This window comes from Conger conger, chromosome 14 (assembly GCF_963514075.1).
Source record: "Conger conger chromosome 14, fConCon1.1, whole genome shotgun sequence".
Taxonomy (NCBI): domain Eukaryota; kingdom Metazoa; phylum Chordata; class Actinopteri; order Anguilliformes; family Congridae; genus Conger; species Conger conger.
In genome coordinates, this window is record NC_083773.1 from 31,009,705 (window position 1) to 31,030,076 (window position 20,372).

The 20,372-nt window shown below is 43.8% G+C and overlaps 2 protein-coding genes across 4 annotated transcripts in view; both read left to right on the forward strand.

Annotated features, from left to right (window-relative positions):
* Nucleotides 1-4,142, forward strand: part of aldh1l1 (aldehyde dehydrogenase 1 family, member L1) — a 59,107-nt gene extending 54,965 nt beyond the window's left edge. For all 3 annotated transcript variants that reach the window (XM_061219401.1, XM_061219399.1, XM_061219400.1), the window contains exons 17-23: nt 6-99; nt 661-760; nt 1,164-1,262; nt 1,447-1,612; nt 1,946-2,051; nt 2,614-2,813; nt 3,248-4,142. In XM_061219401.1, the coding sequence (XP_061075385.1) occupies nt 6-99; nt 661-760; nt 1,164-1,262; nt 1,447-1,612; nt 1,946-2,051; nt 2,614-2,813; nt 3,248-3,303 (821 nt within the window). In that variant the 3' untranslated portion in view covers nt 3,304-4,142. The remainder of the gene's footprint in view (nt 1-5; nt 100-660; nt 761-1,163; nt 1,263-1,446; nt 1,613-1,945; nt 2,052-2,613; nt 2,814-3,247) is intronic.
* Nucleotides 4,143-5,779: 1,637 nt separating this feature from the next.
* Nucleotides 5,780-20,259, forward strand: LOC133110146 (solute carrier family 41 member 1-like). Its single transcript, XM_061220036.1, has 10 exons — nt 5,780-5,902; nt 10,217-10,324; nt 11,125-11,196; nt 11,804-11,948; nt 13,477-13,623; nt 14,458-14,602; nt 15,431-15,510; nt 17,562-17,696; nt 17,961-18,109; nt 19,289-20,259. Exons 1-10 carry the CDS (start codon nt 5,789-5,791, stop codon nt 19,460-19,462), a joined length of 1,269 nt encoding a protein of 422 aa, XP_061076020.1. The 5' UTR covers nt 5,780-5,788; the 3' UTR covers nt 19,463-20,259.
* Nucleotides 20,260-20,372: the final 113 nt, after the last annotated feature.

Genomic DNA, 20,372 nt, shown 5'->3' on the forward strand with positions numbered 1-20,372 from the left:
CTCAGGCTCTCTGGTGGGCCAGCGTCTGTCCGACCACCCCGACGTGCGGAAGCTGGGCTTCACCGGCTCCACGGAGATCGGCAAGCACATCATGAAGAGGTGAGAGAGGGGTGACTCTTCAGAGCACGAGAGCGTACATGTTTCTGATGAGGGGACCCCTGGGGGTCTGCAAAGATACCAACGGGGCTTCTGCATTTGCACTCTCAACCCCTCCCTCCCCCACTCTCAACCGGCTTCTGCGCTGGATCAAAACCGGTTGAAAGCCCCTGGTGTAGTCTACTGTTGCGCTTTGTCAGGCCTGGTCCTGAAAAGCCCCAGGCGTCCAGGGGTAGGAATCACAGAGTAACTCACGTTAAGATACTATCACGACACATTGCCCTCTATATGATAGTATCTCATATCACGGTACAGTAGATTCTGTGCTACGCTATATATTGCAAGGCAGTCATCTACAATTATAATATGTGTGACCAAAGAAGGAAAAAAAATACCCCTACAAAGGCAAAATCATTTTTCAAAGAGCAGGAATCGATCGTGCTTTATTTATTCACATCAGACCAACATGCCTCATGCATTACTGCTTGATTGACCCGCAGAGTCAAAAGCTGGCCCGTTTTTACCCCAGACTCTCGCTAACCCCCACACCTGTTTCCTCCATAGCTGTGCCGTGAGCAACATTAAGAAGGTCTCCCTGGAGCTGGGGGGGAAGTCCCCCCTCATCATCTTCAGTGACTGTGACATGGACAAGGCAGTGCGCATGGTCAGTCTGCCCCGCCCACACGTCTCAGTCTCTGCTGTTTTACCCTTACCCTCTCATTCACATACCTACTGCAGTATCTCCAGCAACACTGCCTAAGTGTTTGCTTTGGTCTGAATTCAGCTTCAGCTTCAGGTCTTATTTTTGTGGCATGTGATTCAGTAATGTAACCTGGAGAGTAATTTTTTTATACTGCATTTTTGTTTCATTGGTAACCCATAGATGTTCCCTGAACGTGTTAATCCCAGGAAAAGAGCTTTTTTTGTATTTATTTTTTTAATCATTGGTTTGAAATTATCAGCCGGTTTTAAGATCTGATTTGGTTACATTTTCAGGGTTATACGTCTTGTCTTGAATATGACCTGCAGCAGTGTGACTGAGTCTCTCCTGTCTGTGTGTCCCGTAGGGCATGAGCTCTGTCTTCTTCAACAAGGGAGAGAACTGCATTGCGGCTGGGAGGCTCTTTGTGGAGGAGCCCATTCACGACCAGTTCCTTCAGAGAGTGGTGGGTGTGCATTTGGAGACATGCTTTATTGTCGTAATATTTTTCCACTTCGGCGAATGCTTGAAATGACATCTATCACACTGATAGTTAAATAGTGTCCTGCTAGAGGCTTCGTCCCTCTTTGACTGGCAGATCTTTCTTTCCTCCGTGTCTCCTGCTGCTCCGTCCATCTTCATCTGTTCAGTTGGAGGAGGTGAAGAAGATGAAGATCGGAGACCCACTGGACCGGTCCACGGACCACGGGCCCCAGAACCACAAAGCGCACCTGGACAAGCTGGTGGAGTACTGCCAGATAGGAGTGAAGGAAGGGGCCCGGCTGCTGTGTGGGGGCAAGCACCTAGACCGTCCAGGTGAGACACTGTTCTGTAGAGCCATCAGAGACATCATGTTAATATCTGTTAATATTCATATGATCACAATGAAATGTACTATTCATGTGGTATATCATGTACAGAGGGATGGTGCTATTGTCTAAAAACAGACATAACAAAGTCAACAACTTAGCCATCAAACTAGGCATTTGACCTTATAACAGATTCATGAAAATTGTCTGTCTGTGTGTGTGCAAATGTAGTGTGTGTGTGTGTGTGTGTGTGTGTGCATGTGTGTGTGTGTGTGTAAATGTACAGTATGGGCGTGTGTGTTTTTACATGTCTGCTAACAGCAGTGGCTCCTCTCCTCAGGTTTCTTTTTTGATCCTGCGGTGTTCACCGATGTGACTGACAGCATGTTCATCGCAAAGGAGGAGTCCTTCGGCCCGGTCATGATCATCTCCAAGTTCAAGGCAGGGTGAGTGTGAGTGCCGCTTCCTGTTAGGAGGCTGGTCCAGGCCTCGCTCGCCCAGACTGGCCTCTCCACCGGGCGGCCGTGTAATTGCCTCTCGTGTTGTTCATGGTTTGCGTTAGTGTTTTCCCAACCTTGTTTGTCTCTCACATGTCATGTCTTTGTATCACCTGGATTTTAGAGAATCAGTTAAGAGTCATACTGCTGGGGCGTCTCGGTGGCGCAGCCTGTAGAGCACTGACCACATGCTCATTGCGAGCCGCGACGTCGGCGGTTCGAATCCGGGCGCCCGACAATTTGTCGCATGTCTTCCCCTCTCTCCTGCTCTCATTCTTCCTGTCTCTCTGTACTATACTGTCCAATAAAGCTGAAAAAGGCCTAAAAAATATCTTTAAAAAAAAAGAGTCATACTGCTCTGAAGTCTCGATCTGTGTAACTCTGTGTAACTCTGCTCTCTGCTCTCCCCGTCTCTTGTGATGCGTGTGCCGTGTTTGTGTGTGTATGTGTGTGTGTGTGTGTGTGTGTGTGTGTGTGTGTATGAATCCTTTTCTGTCTTCTCTCCCCTCAGTGACGTGGACGAGGTCCTGAAGCGGGCCAATGCCACGGAGTACGGGCTGGCATCGGGCGTGTTCACCCGTGACATCAGCAAGGCTCTGTACGTGAGCGAGAGGCTGCAGGCGGGCACCGTGTTCGTCAACACCTACAACAAGACCGACGTGGCCGCGCCCTTCGGCGGCTTCAAGCAGTCCGGCTTCGGCAAGGACCTGGGTGAGGAGGAATGCATGACTTCTTCTTTTAATGTATACCATATATTATATAGTATATCATATTCAAAGAATTAAAAGAATTAGAATTAGAATTAGAATTTTAAGAAACCAGCAGGGTGCAGAATTAGAATGAGGAACTTGAGTTAATTCCATGACAGTCATATAAATGCCAAATGCCAATAATGTAATGTAATAAATGTTATTTTGTAATAGAATATAAAAGTCTTTCCAGAAATTTCCCACTTATCAGAAACGATGCTGACATAATTATTAATTATTATGATAGATGTCAGGCAGTGATAGAAAACATAATCCATAGTCCGTAATCAATCGTTTTTTATTTAATAATCGATTGAGTAATGCATTCTTGGAAATGTATTTTTGAAATGTATGTATATTCTTTTGCTGAGCCCTGTGTTTATTTGTCTCCACCAGGACAAGAAGCTCTGAATGAGTACCTGAAGACCAAGGCTGTGACTATTGAGTACTAACAGAGAGGGCCCTCCCATCTTATGTGAACAGACTAGTTCCACAATATTCTTTCCACAATACGTCCTTCTAGGTTGTATACAGTACAGGACGCAGAATCGAGAATGGCTGTTTAATGTTAATATGCTGCTCAGCTCTTGGTAGTATTAAGACATGGATTTCCAGCATCCAGGAAAGTATTTGATTCTGTATTTGATTGTTCCCTGTAAAGCCACTGCACTCACACTGTCCTTTTTTATTTTGTAGAGGTTGAATATGAGTGCGTTATTTCCTAACCAGATAGATTAATTTCAATGAAAACCAGATGTGTTGCTGCTATAACATGTATGACAATGACAGTAATGAATACAATGCAAAGGAAGTGATTATTGGCTAATAGGGTCTTCACACTGTTAAATTAGTTTCAATAATATGAATGTAGTTATGTGGTATGTCATTTGAATATGATTTTCTTTATAATCATATGAACCCACATGATGCATGTATTTAGGACATTAAATATGGAAAAGAAAGGGGGCACCCTTAGTTTTTTCTTATGTTAAGAAAGCACTAATATTTTTTTGCAGTTGCTTAATGCATGACAATGTGTTTTGACAACTCAAATATTATGGAACATAATAGGCTCTAGTACCCTTTGATGACATACTGGTTTCATAATGAAATGAAAATCAAATGAAATGTTAATGATGATGATGATCTACTGATGATGACATAATCAAATGAAATGGTGCCTCCTAGGCACAGAGGACTTGAGGCACCCTTTTGTAGTCCTTGGTTTCACTACTTACGATTGTAATCACAGTTTTTTCCCTTTTATTTTAAAATAAACATTTTTGCCGATTTTTTGCATTCCGTATGTTGCTCGATCTTGCATCCAGTTTTGAACGATCTTTTTTTCTGTAGAGGCAGTGGAGTAAAGCCGACATTGGCACATTGCTGTCCTCTCCCTTAGTCTCCTGGCCCTGCCAGATCAGCACAGATCAGGTCATCAGGTGCCTTCTGTAGAGTTCAGCCGTTCCATCCCAGCTTCAGCCTGCTGGTGAAAGAATTCAGCAGGTAACATAAGGCAAAGTAACGCTAAAAACACTTATTTAGCTTCATGTGCACAAAATAATTCTAATATCAATTCCCTGTGATAACCCTTTCTGGGTTCATTTTTATTTGAAACCAAAAATGCACTGCATTTAATCAAATTTTGCCTATAATCACACCCCTGTGTTTCCATGCTACTTGTCAGTGCAGCCCAGTCTAATAACCAGTTCCTTGACTTTTTAGCCTGTCTGTAATTGTACAATATTTTTTGCAGTTGCCAGCTTTGACATTAAAAGTTCCCCCCTCAATGCAATGAGCATGGTGTGAGCCGTCCTGGGTGTCTGCAGTAGCGCTGTAGATAGAGGGTGTTGTGCATGGCAGAGAGCTGGCACTATGCGTGCTATATTAGGGTACTGAACCTGGCTGTTTGCCAACCACAGTTCATTGCATTTAGTTTCCCTTGTACATGCTGCAACTGCACACACGTCTTGAGGGGACACTCCAGGATACTGAAGTACTTGCGCCATGTTACTGCTCACTACTGGTTTTACTGGTTCATGTGCCGTTTCTGGTTGGATGGGGTGGATATGTTCAATCTTCCATGAGAACCATAAACCCTTATGTTTTATTGTTATTTAATTTGGCAGAGAGCTTTAGACAAATATATGGAGATTTAGCCATTACCAGACCCACGAATAAGGCAGATGATTAATACAATAGGTGTTATTTTACTGCATTTAACTAGGTTATTAACATAACATTTAAATATTGTTCGGCTTGTATAGCAGTCTCGCCTGAAAATAATGAAAGCCTGAAACCAGTACACTTGATTGTGATTGATTTGTACACAATGGCACAAGTGAGGGAACACAGTGTTTTTGCTCTGTTCCCTCTGAGTAAACATGCGTACGGCTTCACCAACATATTCTTCTTCAAAAGTATGCCCTCTAACAGAAATCAACAATGCTACGGACTTTACAAATTATACACTAATGCATTGAATTAAACAGGACCTGAAAGAGATAATGTAGCTTTATGATTGTTAAATGAATACTCCTAGTCCTGGAGATCCATGCAGTGTGGCTCCATGGCTTTTGTTGTTTCTCAGCATTTCTCAACAATGATCAATTAAAGCAGTTAATTACACTGTTAACTCACCTCACCTGGCTTCTTTGGTTTGAATTGGTTGAAGTGAAAACAAAAACCACTACACCCTAAGTCTCTCCACGACCAGGTGTGAGGACCCACTGGTCTAATACGTTAGGTAAAAATGATATGAAATATAACCCAGGATGGGTGCTAGACAAAGGACAGGAGGAGGGCGGTCTCAAAAGTCAAGGTTGAAGGTGAAGGTGAAGGCAAAGCACTGCCAAGAGAGACAGCATCACGGGAGCCGCAGACCGCCAGGATGTGCCGCTGTGCCCGGGACGTGCCTCTGAGAAAGCCAAGGTGGGGATGGTCCGCATTGAGGACGAGTCTGCTGCAGCCATCGGCTTCCAGGTGCTGTTCCCCTACCTGCTGGCCGGGCTGGGCCTGGTGATGGCAGGTACGGTCCTGGACAGAGTACAGGTGGGTCCAGTCAGCCGATCTTCAATCACCCGACTCTTATCAGGAGTGTTTAGTATTAGTCATGTGTCACTGTCATGCAGTCAACCTTGCCTTTGAGTTGTGAATCCAAGTAAATAAATCAGTAGGTATTTTATAATGTCCAATTTTAGCTCTCTGGTACTGGTTTTGGTATAAATCTTTGTTTCACCCAATGCAATTCTCACCTGCTTATTGTGAGGCATGTGTCTTAACTCAAACCTCTAAAGCTTGCTCCATGTTAAGTGCCGTGTTTGTACAGGGCGAGGGCCAGGTCAGTGTGTCCTGCCAGATCTGATAAGAGACCCCAGTAGCACGCCGGAACACGACATTCACTCTGTTGCACTCCGTGGCACACCGCCACATTGCACTTGTGACACGAGTATTCTGGGAATTAAAGTCACCCGGGGTGCTTCAAAAGAAAAGAATACAAACTCCTTAAAGACCCTGTGAAATCAAAAGAATAATTTATTAATAGGTATGTTAGGTAACCAAAGAAAACAAACAACATGAAAGCCAATTTATTCATTTGGTATTTTTTATTTTCCTCACTTTTAATAGAGTTTTAGGGTATGTATATCCTCCAGTGCAATTCAGTTTTTCTCCTGTAGGGGACACAAGTCTCTTGTTTTTATCTCCAGAACTACTACTACGAAGAAAATACAGTATATTATGCTTAAACCTAAGGGTTGTTCAATAAAAATAAAATTAATATTTTATTGAAAATATTTTCACTGCCACATGTTTTTGTCACCCAAGACAAGTTTAAATGCTTTAATTTTATTTGGTTTAATATGTTGGTCTTTTGTTTGTTGCTGGTGTTGTCAGCTAATAGATTGTTACACAACCACCATCCCTTTGCTTTGCATTGAAAGCCATCTTAGCCTAACACCATGGGCCTGGTGAAGGATTAGTATGGAAATGCGGGGTGTGTGCATGCATTCATGCATGGCTGTTTATGTGTCCTTGTGCGCATACTGTGTGTGTGAGTGTATGTGCAAGTCGCAGAGCACAACATCTCCAGAGCAGGCAGGGGGACAGCAGGCAGGCTTCGGCCCTGTCGCTCAGGACAGGAAGTTATCACAGACCAGCCTCCAGTCATCTGCTTCCTCACTGCTCAACAGAAGAGCACCTCTTAGCCTGTGGCACCTGCACGGCTGATAACAGCCAGGGAGAGAATTGATATGGGGCGCACAGAGAGGGAGGGAGGGAGAGAGTGAATGGTGATGGAGAGCACGTAACTATTTGTGACTCTAAAGCGATAGAGGTGAGAGAGACAGAGCATTGGTTGGAAAAGGAATTGACGGCACTGAATGGGAAAGGAGAGAAACAGTCCTGACTCCTGACCGGTCGTAGCAGAATTACTCCTGAAGGTGTCATCTGGAGCAGAAACGCTGCTTCAGTGTCACCCGGATCCAGGGGTTCCCCTCCGCAGTGGCACGAGGACACACACGGTCCTGTCACGGAGACAACAGTGAATGGCCCCTGCTTGACGTATTCAGACGTTTCCAAGGCCGGATTGCCAGAAGCCTTCCCTTCTCTCCACTACACAGCCATTCAGTGTCACTGAGGGGACAAAGCCCATGACCAAACTCGTTTGGATGAGACCAGTAGGTGAAAAAGGGCAAGAGAGGGGGCTCTGAGTGCATCTGAACCAAAAGTGGCAAACAGAACGGGCACAACAAATTCACATCGGGAGGATCTTTCTGGAACACTTTGGTCTACACATTGAATGGAGTTGAATCCAAGTTTGCATTCTTGATTTTAGGCAGAGCAAGGCTCTAATTGCTTGACAGAGGGCCTTCACCTTTTGAATGATAGAGGATGAGATGATGGCACCTCCCGTGGAAGTCACTCAGCTGGAACTCGAGCTGTGCTATGATAGTGGTAAACTGCGCGGCTTCACCTGCAAGCTGACGCGCTCCGCGTACGGCTTCCTCCCGGAGAGCTCCTGCTCCATCGCCGGCCAGGTGCTGCTGCCCTACCTGGTGGCCGGGCTGGGCATGATGGCTGCTGGTATGATCATGGATGCTATGCAAGTAAGGCCATGGGTTTCTCCATGCGTGTGTGCATGCGTGTCTGTGTTGTATCTGTACACGTGTGCCCACGTTGGTGTGTGTATGGATCTGCCAGACTGCCACAAACATGCTTGTGTTCTATGTCAGATACCAGTTGTGTTTGGCCATATTGTCTCTGCAAGAATGTGTAGGTACATGACGACACTTCTGAGCAATACTGCTTCTTCAAGGGGCCGGTTCTGATTGGATGCCAGCAGTTTTTTTGTGTTTTTGTGTTTTGTGTTCTTCCCCCTTGTGGTTGAGTCGTCAACGTGTCAAATTATTGTTGCATTCATATTTATATCATACAAAAAACTGTGGCAATAAAACAACAGGCTCCCCCATGCCACACTAACAGTTTACAACCTGACCTGGTCACACTCGATGTAAAAAAATAAATAAAATCATGTTCCAATGTATATATTGGAATAAAAAATATACAATTCAGAAGTTGCATTTTTTTCTTAGCTCACGTTTATTCCACATCCAGCCAACATATTTTTGGTTGGGAGAAATACAAGTTTGTTTTTCTAAATGCATTTTGATTATTGACATAACATTTAAATGTATGAGGGCTTGCATGACATTCTCTCCTGAAAATAATGAGAGATTTAAACCAGTAAACTCTAATAACCTACTGAATATCCACAATAAATATGCTAAATTATGTTAATCGCATACACTTGAAAGTGGTCAAACGAATAGTTACCCACTGGCGCAAGTGAGGGAACATAGTGGCGCACTGCTAATGCTCCATTCATTGGGGTGTTTTTGCTCTGAAGTAAACAAGTGTACGGCTTCACCAACATATTTTTCTTCAAAAGTATGCCCTCTAGCAGAAATCAACCATGCTACAGACTTCACAGATTATGTACTAATGAATTGAATCAATACCCGATAAAGTTGAAATGGCTAGAAATGTCTGTCGCCACTGGTCTCATAATGTTTGAGTGCGTGCATGCTCCCCCTTCCCTGAGAGCTTTCAAAATTCACTGCTGAACGAATCTGTCCCAAATAATCCTAGCATGTGTCATTTTAAAGACACCCCCCCCCCCCCCCCACAACAGCCTGGCATGGCTTGACTCCTGAATTATTTCTTTGACTGCTGGAGGGCTTTCAGACAGCATTGAGGATGTTTGCATTTAAATTACAATAAAAAGCAGGTTGAGCAACAAAACCTCTAATAGTAAATACAGGTTGGAGCACCCAACCCAAGAGTAATTGGGTTGAATTTGATTCAGTCTGTTTTGGTTGTTTTGCAACTTCCTTGCAACAGGACACAAAATAATCAAAATGTCTGGGTTAGATGGGTAGCAAATTCGGAGTGAAATAAAATAGTGAAAGATGGATGGTCAGTCATACTTGGTAAGGAGAGGGGAGATAATTGGACTTGCCTCCCCAAAGTGCGTGTGACGTGATGGAATCTTGTCAGCAGGCCAGCAGGAGCTGGAGCCAAGGCTTGAGAGATGTCAAAATTAGCTCTCAGGTTCACAAACTTAAGTGCACTCACTTATCTGTACATGGATTTAATTATATCTATTTTTTTCATGTTCTTTATTTGACACACTGGTAGAACTAATACATCTGGTGGCAGATTCACACACTTTTAGTAGCTTGTGGAAAAAAAGAAAAAATGAACATCTTGCTATAATGTCAAATTAAACCTACAAGAACTTTCAGGGTTGGTTGTATAACTGTATGCCATGGAGGCACTGGCGCCTAACTTTAGATAAAAGTGCAGGGCAGAATCCAAATTCAGACAGGGGGTGGGAGGGTGCATTTTTTATCTTCATCCTCCTCTTCCTGAAGAAAAACAGAAACGCAGTAGTGTGGACAATGAAAGAGCAGCACTCTTGCCGCTGCCATAATGTGTGTGCGGTCATCTGTACTGTACAAAACGAGGAAGGCACCACAAAATGTGGCTGTGTCCCTGGTTAAACTTTCTTTCTTTCTCCACACGATCGCGGTATGAATAGCTTTTCACATCACACATATGCTCTCTCCCTCTCAAAAGCTCCACCAACTTTTCTTCTAATTCTACCGTCCGCCAGAACCAGAGTTTGCGCTTTGCTGCTGCCATGTTTACGTTGTCACTGTGCCAAATGAAATGAGAGAATGCTGAATTGTTGTAGCCTGATATAAGAAGTAGTTTTCTTCACAGCATTTTTTTGGCACATGTGAATTTGTGTGTAGAGTGTCCTGACCACAAAGATTCTTCACATTGTACTGTTTGCCATTTCAGCACTGGGAGGTTTTCAGGACCATTACCGAGGTGTTTATACTTGTGCCAGCCCTGGTGGGACTGAAAGGGAACCTGGAGATGACTCTAGCCTCTCGGCTCTCCACAGCAGTGAGCAAACACCGTTATCAGTGTAATTGTAATCAGTGTAATCATACTCCCACTATTACTGTATCAATCCACAGTAAGTCTCTATAAACGTTAATATTGCCATTATCACTGTACAATCACATTTTTACTTGTTTATCAGGTGAAGTGCCTTATTTATGCATTTAGCAGTAATACCTGAAAGTAAAGAGTTTTTTTATGTAAATGGAAAGGAAGTCATATTTCTCTAGCAGCCATGGTGAAGTAAATGAATAAAAATGTGATAAAAAGCAATTCATCATGAGAAATGTGTTTCAGTAGAAAATGTCAAAACACTGAAGACTGTTGTGTTATGTCCAAAATGTGGTACATTTTTCAAATAGTGAAAATATGTTATTGGAATGTTTTTGTTTTAGTTTTGTTTTTTTCAGTTATTTATTATGAATTTTGTTTTACAGGAAATCAGCTAAAAAATAAATAAATAATCATATTTTTTTGGTACATTTGTGTGGCAATTTTTTAGGTTGTCCCAATTTTCAGTATCAAATCTGACTCCCAAAATAGTTCACTTAATATTGCCCACAGTGTGTAAAATGTAGGGTACAAATTATGTTTTTTGTCAGAAGATACAAATTACAGAGAAATTGGTCACAACAATCAAAAGTAAGTAGAGAATGAAGTAAACTAAAATAACAAAATAAGCAAGCTGCTATGATCCTCCCAATCACAATGTCACAGGATATTTCTCTCTCCCCCTCTCTCTCCCTCTCCCTCCCTCCCTCCCTCCCTCCCTCACACATACGCAATCTCTCATCTCATCTCAGGCAAACACTGGGCAGTTGGACGACCCAAACCAGCAGTGGGGAATGGTTCTTAGTAACCTAGCTCTCATCCAGGTAACCACGTGCACCAGCATATTCATGCAGACACATATACGGTATTTATTTATTCAGCAAACCGATTTTACCCTTGAACTGGTTAAAATGGTATTGTATTCCTGATCGTATGGCAAACTGTCTTACTTATCATCTTTGATTCGATGTTCCCCTTCTCACTTTTTCAGCATTGGCAGAAATTCAGCATATTGGTGGAAATACTTAGTCACAATATCACATTCATCCACATGCTTTGAAATCAAATCCTTAGCTGGTCCATATGTTCTGCACTTGCCTCTAAGATTTAAATATGGAAGTAATCTGTATGGGTCAAACTTTTTAACCACAGGCCCACTCTGCCATTACTGAATGCAGTACGTTCAGCATAAAACAAAAGTCAGCTGTAGAATAAATCTCATCATTTTATTACATTTATCTATTCTCACTCAATTCAATTTCATTTACTTTAAAATATAAACAGGTTCACATTGATTGTGTATGTGATGTGCTATACAATAAGGACAGTAACACATTTTGCTCATTGTAGTTCTGTAAAACTTTCCAGTACATCATATAATGAATTCTTCTTTTGAGAAGTGACTTGGCCTGCGCTGTGCTTCTCTGGCAGGTGCAGGCCACCGTGGTGGGCTTCCTGGCCGCTCTGTCTGCGGTGGGGCTGGGGGCACTGACCAGAGGAGGGGTGCAGCTGGACCAGGCTGCTGTGCTGTGTGCCAGCAGTGTCACCACCGCCTTCATAGCAGCCCTGTCCCTGGGTAAACTCACATCCCACTGGGCCTTCTAAAGGCCCGCCGAGATCCAAGCCTGGGGCCTCATTTATGAAATGGATCTTACGATGAAGTTGTATATTAACTAGTATCTTAAATTGATAACTGTAACTAAGTACTTGCTCTTAAATTGCACTTTGACCTGGATATGATTGCATCTCTAGGTCAGGTTTTTAATAGACATAAGTTAATGACATACTGGTTATGTGGAGGTACCATATGTTTGAGGTTTGAGCTGTGTGCAGTTCTTCAAGCTGGGCGGTGTGCACACTTTAGAAATAATATTTAACTTAAAATCAATTTTAGGCATGATGAGTGCATAAAATGTTGAAATGCAGCCTTATTTATAGAAAATGGCTTTGACCACATTCACAACAAGGGGTAATGGTAAAGCATGTTGACGTGATAAATATCATTTGAGATTTATGTAGCACAGATACATAAGACACAGATACGCCATGACGTATGCTATTTTTTTCTTGGTCTCTTATTTTTTTCATGCGCAAGCACAACTTGGGGAAATTAATCAGCCAATCATGTGGCAGCAACTAAATGCATAAAAGCATGCTGACATGGTCAAGAGGTTTAGCTGTTTTACACACCAAATGTCAGAATGGGGAAGAAATGTGATCTAAGTGACTTTGACTGTGGAATGTTTGTTGGTGCCATGCAGGGTAGTGTCTCAGAAACTTCTGATCTCCTGGGATTTTCATGTACAACAGAGTTTGGAGAGAATGATGCGAAAAACAAAAAACATCCAGCAAGTAGCAGTTCTGCGGGACAAAAATGTGTTGTTAATGAGAGAAGTCAGAGAAGGGCCTGACTGGTCAAAGCTGACAGGAAGGTGACGCAACTAACCACACATTAGAACAGTAGCATGCAGAATAAGTTTGAGCAATAAGTACAAAAAAAAAAAAAGTCTAATAAATACCTAATAGTGCTGAGTGAGTGTATAGTGCATGTGTGACAGTATCTCTGCCCGCCTGTGTGTGTGTGTGTGTGTGTGTGTCTGTGTGTGTGTGTGTGTGTGTGTGTGTGTGTGACAGTATCTCTGCCTACCTGTGTGTGTGTGTGTGTGTGTGTGTGTGTATGTGTGTGTGTGACAGTATCTCTGCCCGCCTGTGTGTGTGTGTGTGTAATAGTATCTCTGCCGGCCTGTGTGTGTGTGTGTGTGTGAGTGTGTGTGTGTGAGTGAGTGTGTGTATGTGTATGTGTGTGCGTGTGCGTGTGCGTGTGTCTGTGCGTGTGAGAGACAGTATCTCTGCCCGCCTGTGTGTGTGTGTGCATGTGTGTGTGTGTGTGTGACAGTATCTCTGCCCGCCTGTGTGTGTGTGTGTGTGTGTGACAGTATCTCTGCCCGTCTGTGTGTCTGTGTGTCTGTGTGTGTGTGTGTGTGTGTGTGTGTGTGTGTGTGTGTGTGTGTGTGTGTGTGTGTGTGTACATCAGTGATAATGCCATATACGGACAGAGTCACTGCCCCAGGTGACCACTCATTGGCACCCACATATCCCCACAGGCCTGGTGATGGTTGGGGTGATCATTGGCTCCAGAAGGGTGGGTATCAACCCAGACAATGTGGCTACGCCCATTGCTGCCAGCCTGGGTGACCTCATCACCCTGTCTCTGCTGGCAGGGTTCAGCAGTGTGCTGTTCAAGCACAGGGGTGAGTTACCATCAGTGGTGGAGAGCTGTGGTTATTGTAAGGGTTTGTTCTGGTTTTGTCCCCAGTCTATCTCCAAAAAGGCTGAGATTGTACTCTTATGAAACTCTGCAGGTATTAATTATCTGGGGTCCAAATAATTAATTGAGAATTTGTACTCAAGGGGTTGCTAAAGCAGACATCTGAAGTTGCAAACATTGGATGCCCTTTTCACTCATTTGTCGTGGAGCTACAAAATTTGGCACACAGACATTGTAAAGAACACATTTGCTTCAAGGACATGTAAAGCCTACAATACTGATTTTATGCCATTTCTGTGTGTGCAAATAAAGCACTTAGCTTTGTCACTCAAACAGCATCTGAGAAGTGGTACAGTATAGAACCAGCAGGGGGCAGTGAAAGCTCAATGTTTCCAGAATACTTACTTCACTTGCATTCACATGAAGAAGAAAATGCTCAGCTTGTTTAATTTTGGCAACATTGTCCTCCCTGTAAACACACACAACCAGTACTGTACTGTCCTAAATTAAATATAATTGTCCTAAATGAAAAATAATGTCAAGCCTTTGCAAATGGTTCATGAAAAAACAACATATTTTTAGCATATTTGTTAGCATTATTTATGCAAAAATTATATATATACAGTGGCTTGTGGTGGCATGTGTGTGCGCTCCTGTTATAGCAACATGTTTCTTTGCATGTGTGCGAGATTACTACATATGTCAATCATATACTTGTGGAGTTGTCCATGCAGTGAAATGCCCAATAATGCACTGTAGTGTCCTGTAACTTAAGGCTGAGAGCCCTGTTCTGACCTGCATTACCCGTGTGTCGCAGAGCTGTGGTACCTATCCCCCCTGGTCTGCGGTCTCTTCCTCATGCTGATCCCGCTCTGGGTGCTCATCGCCCGGCGGAGCCCACAGATCCGGCTGGTTCTGAGGTCCGGTTGGCAGCCTGTCATAGTGGCCATGTCTATCAGCAGGTGCGGGAGATGATGTGTGCCATTTTGACCCGCTGAATAAAACACTACACAATGCTCTAGAGCTAGCTACATTCACCAATGCTTAAACATAGTCTGTCAGGAGCCACTGGTGAGTGTTGAGAAGGCTTGAGGCAGACTGTGAGATTTGAAGTGACACCCCATCCATAGATATTCACAATAATTGAACCAAACATATTGTGTAACGCAGGGTGTTTTAGTCTATCAGAATTAAACACATTTCAATATATTGGTGTGCTTCAGTGGTGTATTTTGGTGAGCTATATCTTCGTTTTAGCAATGTCAGTTTTTTTTTGCAAAAAAATATGAATGAATTTCAAAACGCGAATTACACTCAGCTTGTATTCAGGAAAAGTAAATCAAGTTGTATTTCTATCCATTCGATCAAACTGTAGTTTACTAGATAAATACAAAATTGACCAAATAGAATTTCAGTAAACAAATTAAATTTGCACTTCAGTATGAATTGAAATTGTGTTTCAGTTAAACTGTTTAGCAGGAAGTAGGCCAGGCTGTTTTGTGGAGAGGGGCACAGGCAGAAAGCTCCCACCCAAAAATTTCTGTTTACATAGTTCCAGTGGGCTCACCTAGCCCACAATGAAGAGGGTCCTATTTCCCCAAATGAAAAAAAGCTTGAATCTCACCTCAGCATGACACTGCCTCCTGCAGTCTCGGCTGCCTGTAGAGGGAGCTAGACTGTTGGAGGCATCGTGACACTGAGCTGAGATGAAACCTCTTTTCTTTTTCATGATTTCTTGAGTCTGTTGTGCCGAGTTGTGACTGAGTAACCACAAAGTTTTCTGAACGCAGTTTTGGGGGCCTAATCCTGGACAAGACCGTAAGCGACCCCAGCTTTGTGGGAATGGCCCTCTTCACCCCTGTCATCAACGGTAAGCAGACACAAGGTGTTAACACAAGGTAAGCACCACAAGGTATGGACCTAATGGTATCCCTCAAGTCCAGGGAAAACGCACATTGGGTAACAGTACATTACATTTCTCTTTCCAAAACAAATTGGCTAGTTTTATAGAAAGCAAAGAGATGGCAGTCATACAGTCAGTAACCATGTTGTTTTTTTCGGTATCCTGCTACACACATTCAGCTGAAGAAAGTAGTGTCCAGTACGCAGGCACAGAAGTGGAAGATGAAGCTGTGGGAAGATGGCATCTAATCAGTCTGCCTCTCACTGACAAAGGTGCAACTATTAGCCTAAAGTCCTTGCTATACAATAGCTCTTTACAAACAAAAACCCAGTTAGACAAAAAGCTATCCTTCACCTCGAAGCTATCCTTGACATTCCTCTCCACTAAAACTACCCTAGACCTACTGTATGCTCTTCCATGTGATAGAGTTTTAAAGGGTGCCTTATAATGCACTCATTATTGTCACTACCTTCTACACTTTCCCACACTGAGCTTGCTTGGAGTTGAAAATGAGCTTCTTACCCCTCCATTTCCAGGAGTGGAAACAGCCCACCAGTCAACTCAACGCTGACCAGTCAAGATAACAACGCTGAATGGACCAGCGCTTTTGCTTTCCTCTCGGACAGTAGTAGATGTGGAGATTAGGCGCCTGCATTGTGCATGCACATTGTGCTTCTCAGACAGGAACCACTCCTTCTCCGGAGGGGAAAGCACCCTGCTCCCTGTGTCTGCGTTTAGGCGGACATAATGCAGAGAACATTGTGTTCTTAACCAAACTATATCAATAAGAGAGAGAACATACACCCTAGGCAATGAGGTGCAGGCCATCTGACGATGCAAAGCAGAACCTAAAATGTTGAAATGACAAAGCCTTCATTGTTGTTCCCATTTTATGAAGTTTAATTTACATAATCAGCGAGTCAAAAGCCCCGGCATGGACAATGAGGAGAGTGCTGAAGGCTTGGTCAACACGAGGAAGGCGTCTTTAAAATACAGTGAGCAGATGCCCCAAATCTGAAACTGAAGTTTGGAAAAAAGCACAGCCGAGACTGAATAACAATGGGGCATGTGTGAAACCTGGTGCCTGCTGCATACATATAGCGAAACAGCCTGTTTCAGATTTCCTCTTCTCTGCAGATCCATGGTTCCCTTCCTATGTATGACTGTTTTAATAAGGAAGGTTTCTGTCTCCATACTGCTTCCTCTTCTTCTCTTTCTCTCCCTCTCCCTCTCTTTCTTTTTCTCCACCATTGCTGTCTCCGTTGGCAAAGCCACGGATAATGCTAGGCCTCTCTGGCAGCCATGTCAAAGAGTTGCCTAGGTCTGTTGAGAGCACGGTGGCAACTACATGAAAGGGATGGAGCAGGCCTGGATTTATTCAGCCCTTTCTTCCTTTCGGTTCCAAACACTGTTTTCCTTTTGTGCCCCCACCTGTTTTGGAGTGGAGGGGAGTGGAGTGGGTCGGGATGGTTGAAGCGTTGTTCCTGTGGCAGGGCGTGGCTGAGGGTGAGGGGTTTGTACAGGCCTGCAGGCTGTAAAGAACATCTGTCCCAAGTCTTAGCCCTCCCGCCTCCCTCCATCAAAGGGGTCTGTTGATATATGGTTCGGCGATCCAAGTCATTAAAAGATAAAGGGCACATGTATCCATTTTAAGTGTCTGATTAAATTCATGGCAAGAAAATATTTTGGCTTATGCGATTTTATCTTGTCATGCATTTGCTCAGAGAGTAAAAAAATATATTTATAAAACCTTGTGTTACAACCTTTATTACAATACATTACAAGGCATTTAGCAGACACTCTTTATCTAGAGCGACGTACAACAAACTGCATTTATTTATGCATGTGCGATGTTGATAGATTGAGAACTACCTCTCTCGGTCAGCATCAACAATTAAACGGTGTACGACAAGGACTGATCAAAGCAGTGCCTGCCAGACCTACACTGAACCTGCGGATATGAATCCAGGCACTGGCTCCACTTGAGTTGTTAATTAGCGTGTGGATCTTTCCTTCAGGCGTGGGAGGAAACCTGGTGGCTATTCAGGCTAGCCGCATATCAACCTATCTGCATTGTTGGAGTGTTCCCGGGGTTCTACCCTACAAGATGAGGCAGTTCTGGCCCAATCCCTGTGTCACCTACTTCTCCTCAGGTTAGAGTCTCTCCACACTCCACACTGCCAACATCGTGGGGGCAGCCGATAGCCTTGTGGCTAAGTTGCTTAACAGGGACCGAGAAGATTGTTGGTTCAAACCCCAGGGGGATCAATGCTACACATTGCTCCACATTGGTCCCTGCTTAGCCAAATCAACTGTGAGTAGCTTTGGATAAGAGTGTCAGCTGCGTCACTGTAATTGTGTTATAGCAGGTCTCCAGCTGTCCCAGAGTCTCTGAATGCTCCTTGCCCCTCCCGCAGGTGTGAACTCCAGGTCGGCACGGGTCCTGTTCCTCCTGGTGGTGCCGGGTCACCTGGTCTTCCTCTACACCATCCACCTGCTGCAGGGCGGGCACACCGCCGTCACAGTCAGCTTCACCTGCTGCTACCTGTGCGCTGCTCTGCTCCAGGTGGCCATTCAAAACCACAGTCTCTGAATATCCGGTCATTCTGTGCGCTAATGCAAAAGGGCTTACAGTATAACTCAAGTCCAAATGATGATAGTGTTGATATAAACGTTTTTCGTTTTGTATGAATAATGTGGAGCTTTCATGGCACGGTTTTGATACACCAAGTGAATATTTTATGTGCTTCATTTCCACCGTTTAATAGTACATGCTAACCATGTTAATAAATGTACAGTGTTACTCCTCCTCAAATGAGAGTAAATCACTTCAAGGACTGCTCTGTCTAGAGGACAGAACCCTCATTACTGTCCTGGATTGTATGGGGTGAGGGGGAGAGCGCCCCCTACAGGATCACACCTACCTCTTCCAGCAGAACTTTTCTGGAAGCCTCCCAAACAATTACTAACCAAGCCCAGGTCTACTTAACTTCAACAGTATGACATTGGAAGTTCACAAGGTGGGCTCTTTGTCTTCAGTGCCAGGGATAATTTAATGGCCCCACAGTGTCAGGACCTTGATTCAACATCTCATCTGCTGCACAAATACTGCACCCGTGATTCCCATGGCAGCCGACAGTATGCTGCGGTAAATCTGACCCAGAGCAGCCTGGGTAAAAGGTTTGGCTGGTGGCAGCAATGCAGTCATGTTCTCATCTGCCAGGCATGGGAGAGCTGGTGAGTGGTCACCAGGTTTCAGAACAGTGCCAAATTCTTTCATTTTTACTACGTCTGCCTGATTAGGAACATCTCTGTAGTTTGGAACATGTCGTCATGACACACGCTTCCCTGTGGAGTGTGAGTCGGTGTTTGGACGACTCTGCCTTTTGAAAATAAATGAAGGGCCGACTCCTTGCAGAGTGTAAAGTCTTGCAGCAGTTTTCTTGTTGCAAAGAACTTTTGGCTTTGCCCAAGCACACAAAATTAAACCAGTATGTTCCCCAAACTAAACAGTTCCAGCAGTGGCTAATTTCATTAAATTATATCACAGTGCTTGTGTTCTTTGGCCCTTTTCTGTATGCTTTTCCTATGTGAAGTGGGATCTTTTGTCTATTCCGATTTATCTGACAAGACATGTGTGGAACACAAAAGTTTTTTTTAATGCAGAATGTGTCAATCATTATGACTTTTTTTGTTTTGTTTATTACATTGCAATAACAATGGGTGAACTCTGACCTCTGTGCAGGTGGGGATCCTGCTGTACGTGGCTGACGTAATTGTCCGTGTGATGTGGAGGCGGGGCCTGGATCCTGATAACTTCTCCATCCCGTACCTGACGGCGCTTGGGGACCTGCTGGGCACCGGCTTCCTGGCTCTGTGCTTCCGGGCCGTGATGCTGACAGAGGGACCGGGGCTATGAGGCTGGGGAGAGGCTGCCTGGCCTCTCTGCTCCGACGCTGGCCTCTACCTGCCTTCTGACCCTCCCACACACACACACACACACACACACATACACACTCTGCTCTCCTCGTGAGCGTTTCTCTACACTGCCTGTGCCTACAGGCGGGGCTCTATATCGCTCCCATTTTAGGAACGTTTCTGCTAACTCCAACAATAATCGAGGAGCACATCTACTAATTGGAATGAATTGGTGTGCTCCTAAATTCTGTAACTGAGGAGCACATGTGCTGCTTGGAAAAAAACGTTAGCCTCGAGCCCTGCCTGCAACTTCAGCTTCTCAGATGAAAATGTGCCGTAGCCTTTTCTGATGAGGGGAAGAATGCATCTGGTCATGGCTGCCAGGGGAAGTGGGGCATACATTGAGATTAATGGAAGTAGAAAATTAAATGCAGGACTGAGTAGTATGCAAACATGTGTTCAGAACTGGCCTGCAAAGTTGCTGTATAGCTTTGCACGCACTTGGCGTAGGGCACAGTATATTCATTGGGATGAAAACATACTAGTCTCTCTTCATCATGCAGAATCTATCTGGACCAGATGCACAGATGTATGTATCAGAAATTGACTGAAATTTTGTTAATTTAATTTGTGTGTGTGTGAGTCAAAGCAACTGAAACTATAGCAGTGTCGACATTGAAAACAAAAATGTCCTGCCGTGTCTTAGACTGTAATTGTTTGAGGTTTAGCTTACCATCACTATTTGCGTAGATTAAAGATACAGAAACAACGTTTTTCTGAAGGCAAAGCTAAACAAAATGGCACACTGGCCTCCATGTTTGTGAATATGCATTTTGTAACATTATTAATAAGTATAAAATAAATTATTTCATTATTTTAACACATGCAAATAACTTGCCTCTTTATTCTGG

What these genes read in the sequence shown, in the direction of transcription:
- LOC133110146 (XM_061220036.1), top strand. Translation starts at nt 5,789, where the DNA reads ATGGTCCGCATTGAGGACGAGTCTGCTGCAGCCATCGGCTTCCAGGTG. An exon ending in CATAGCAGCCCTGTCCCTGG is followed by an intron (nt 11,949 to 13,476) that starts GTAAACTCACAT and finishes ATATCCCCACAG; the next exon opens with GCCTGGTGATGGTTGGGGTG. An exon ending in GTGGCCATGTCTATCAGCAG is followed by an intron (nt 14,603 to 15,430) that starts GTGCGGGAGATG and finishes TTCTGAACGCAG; the next exon opens with TTTTGGGGGCCTAATCCTGG.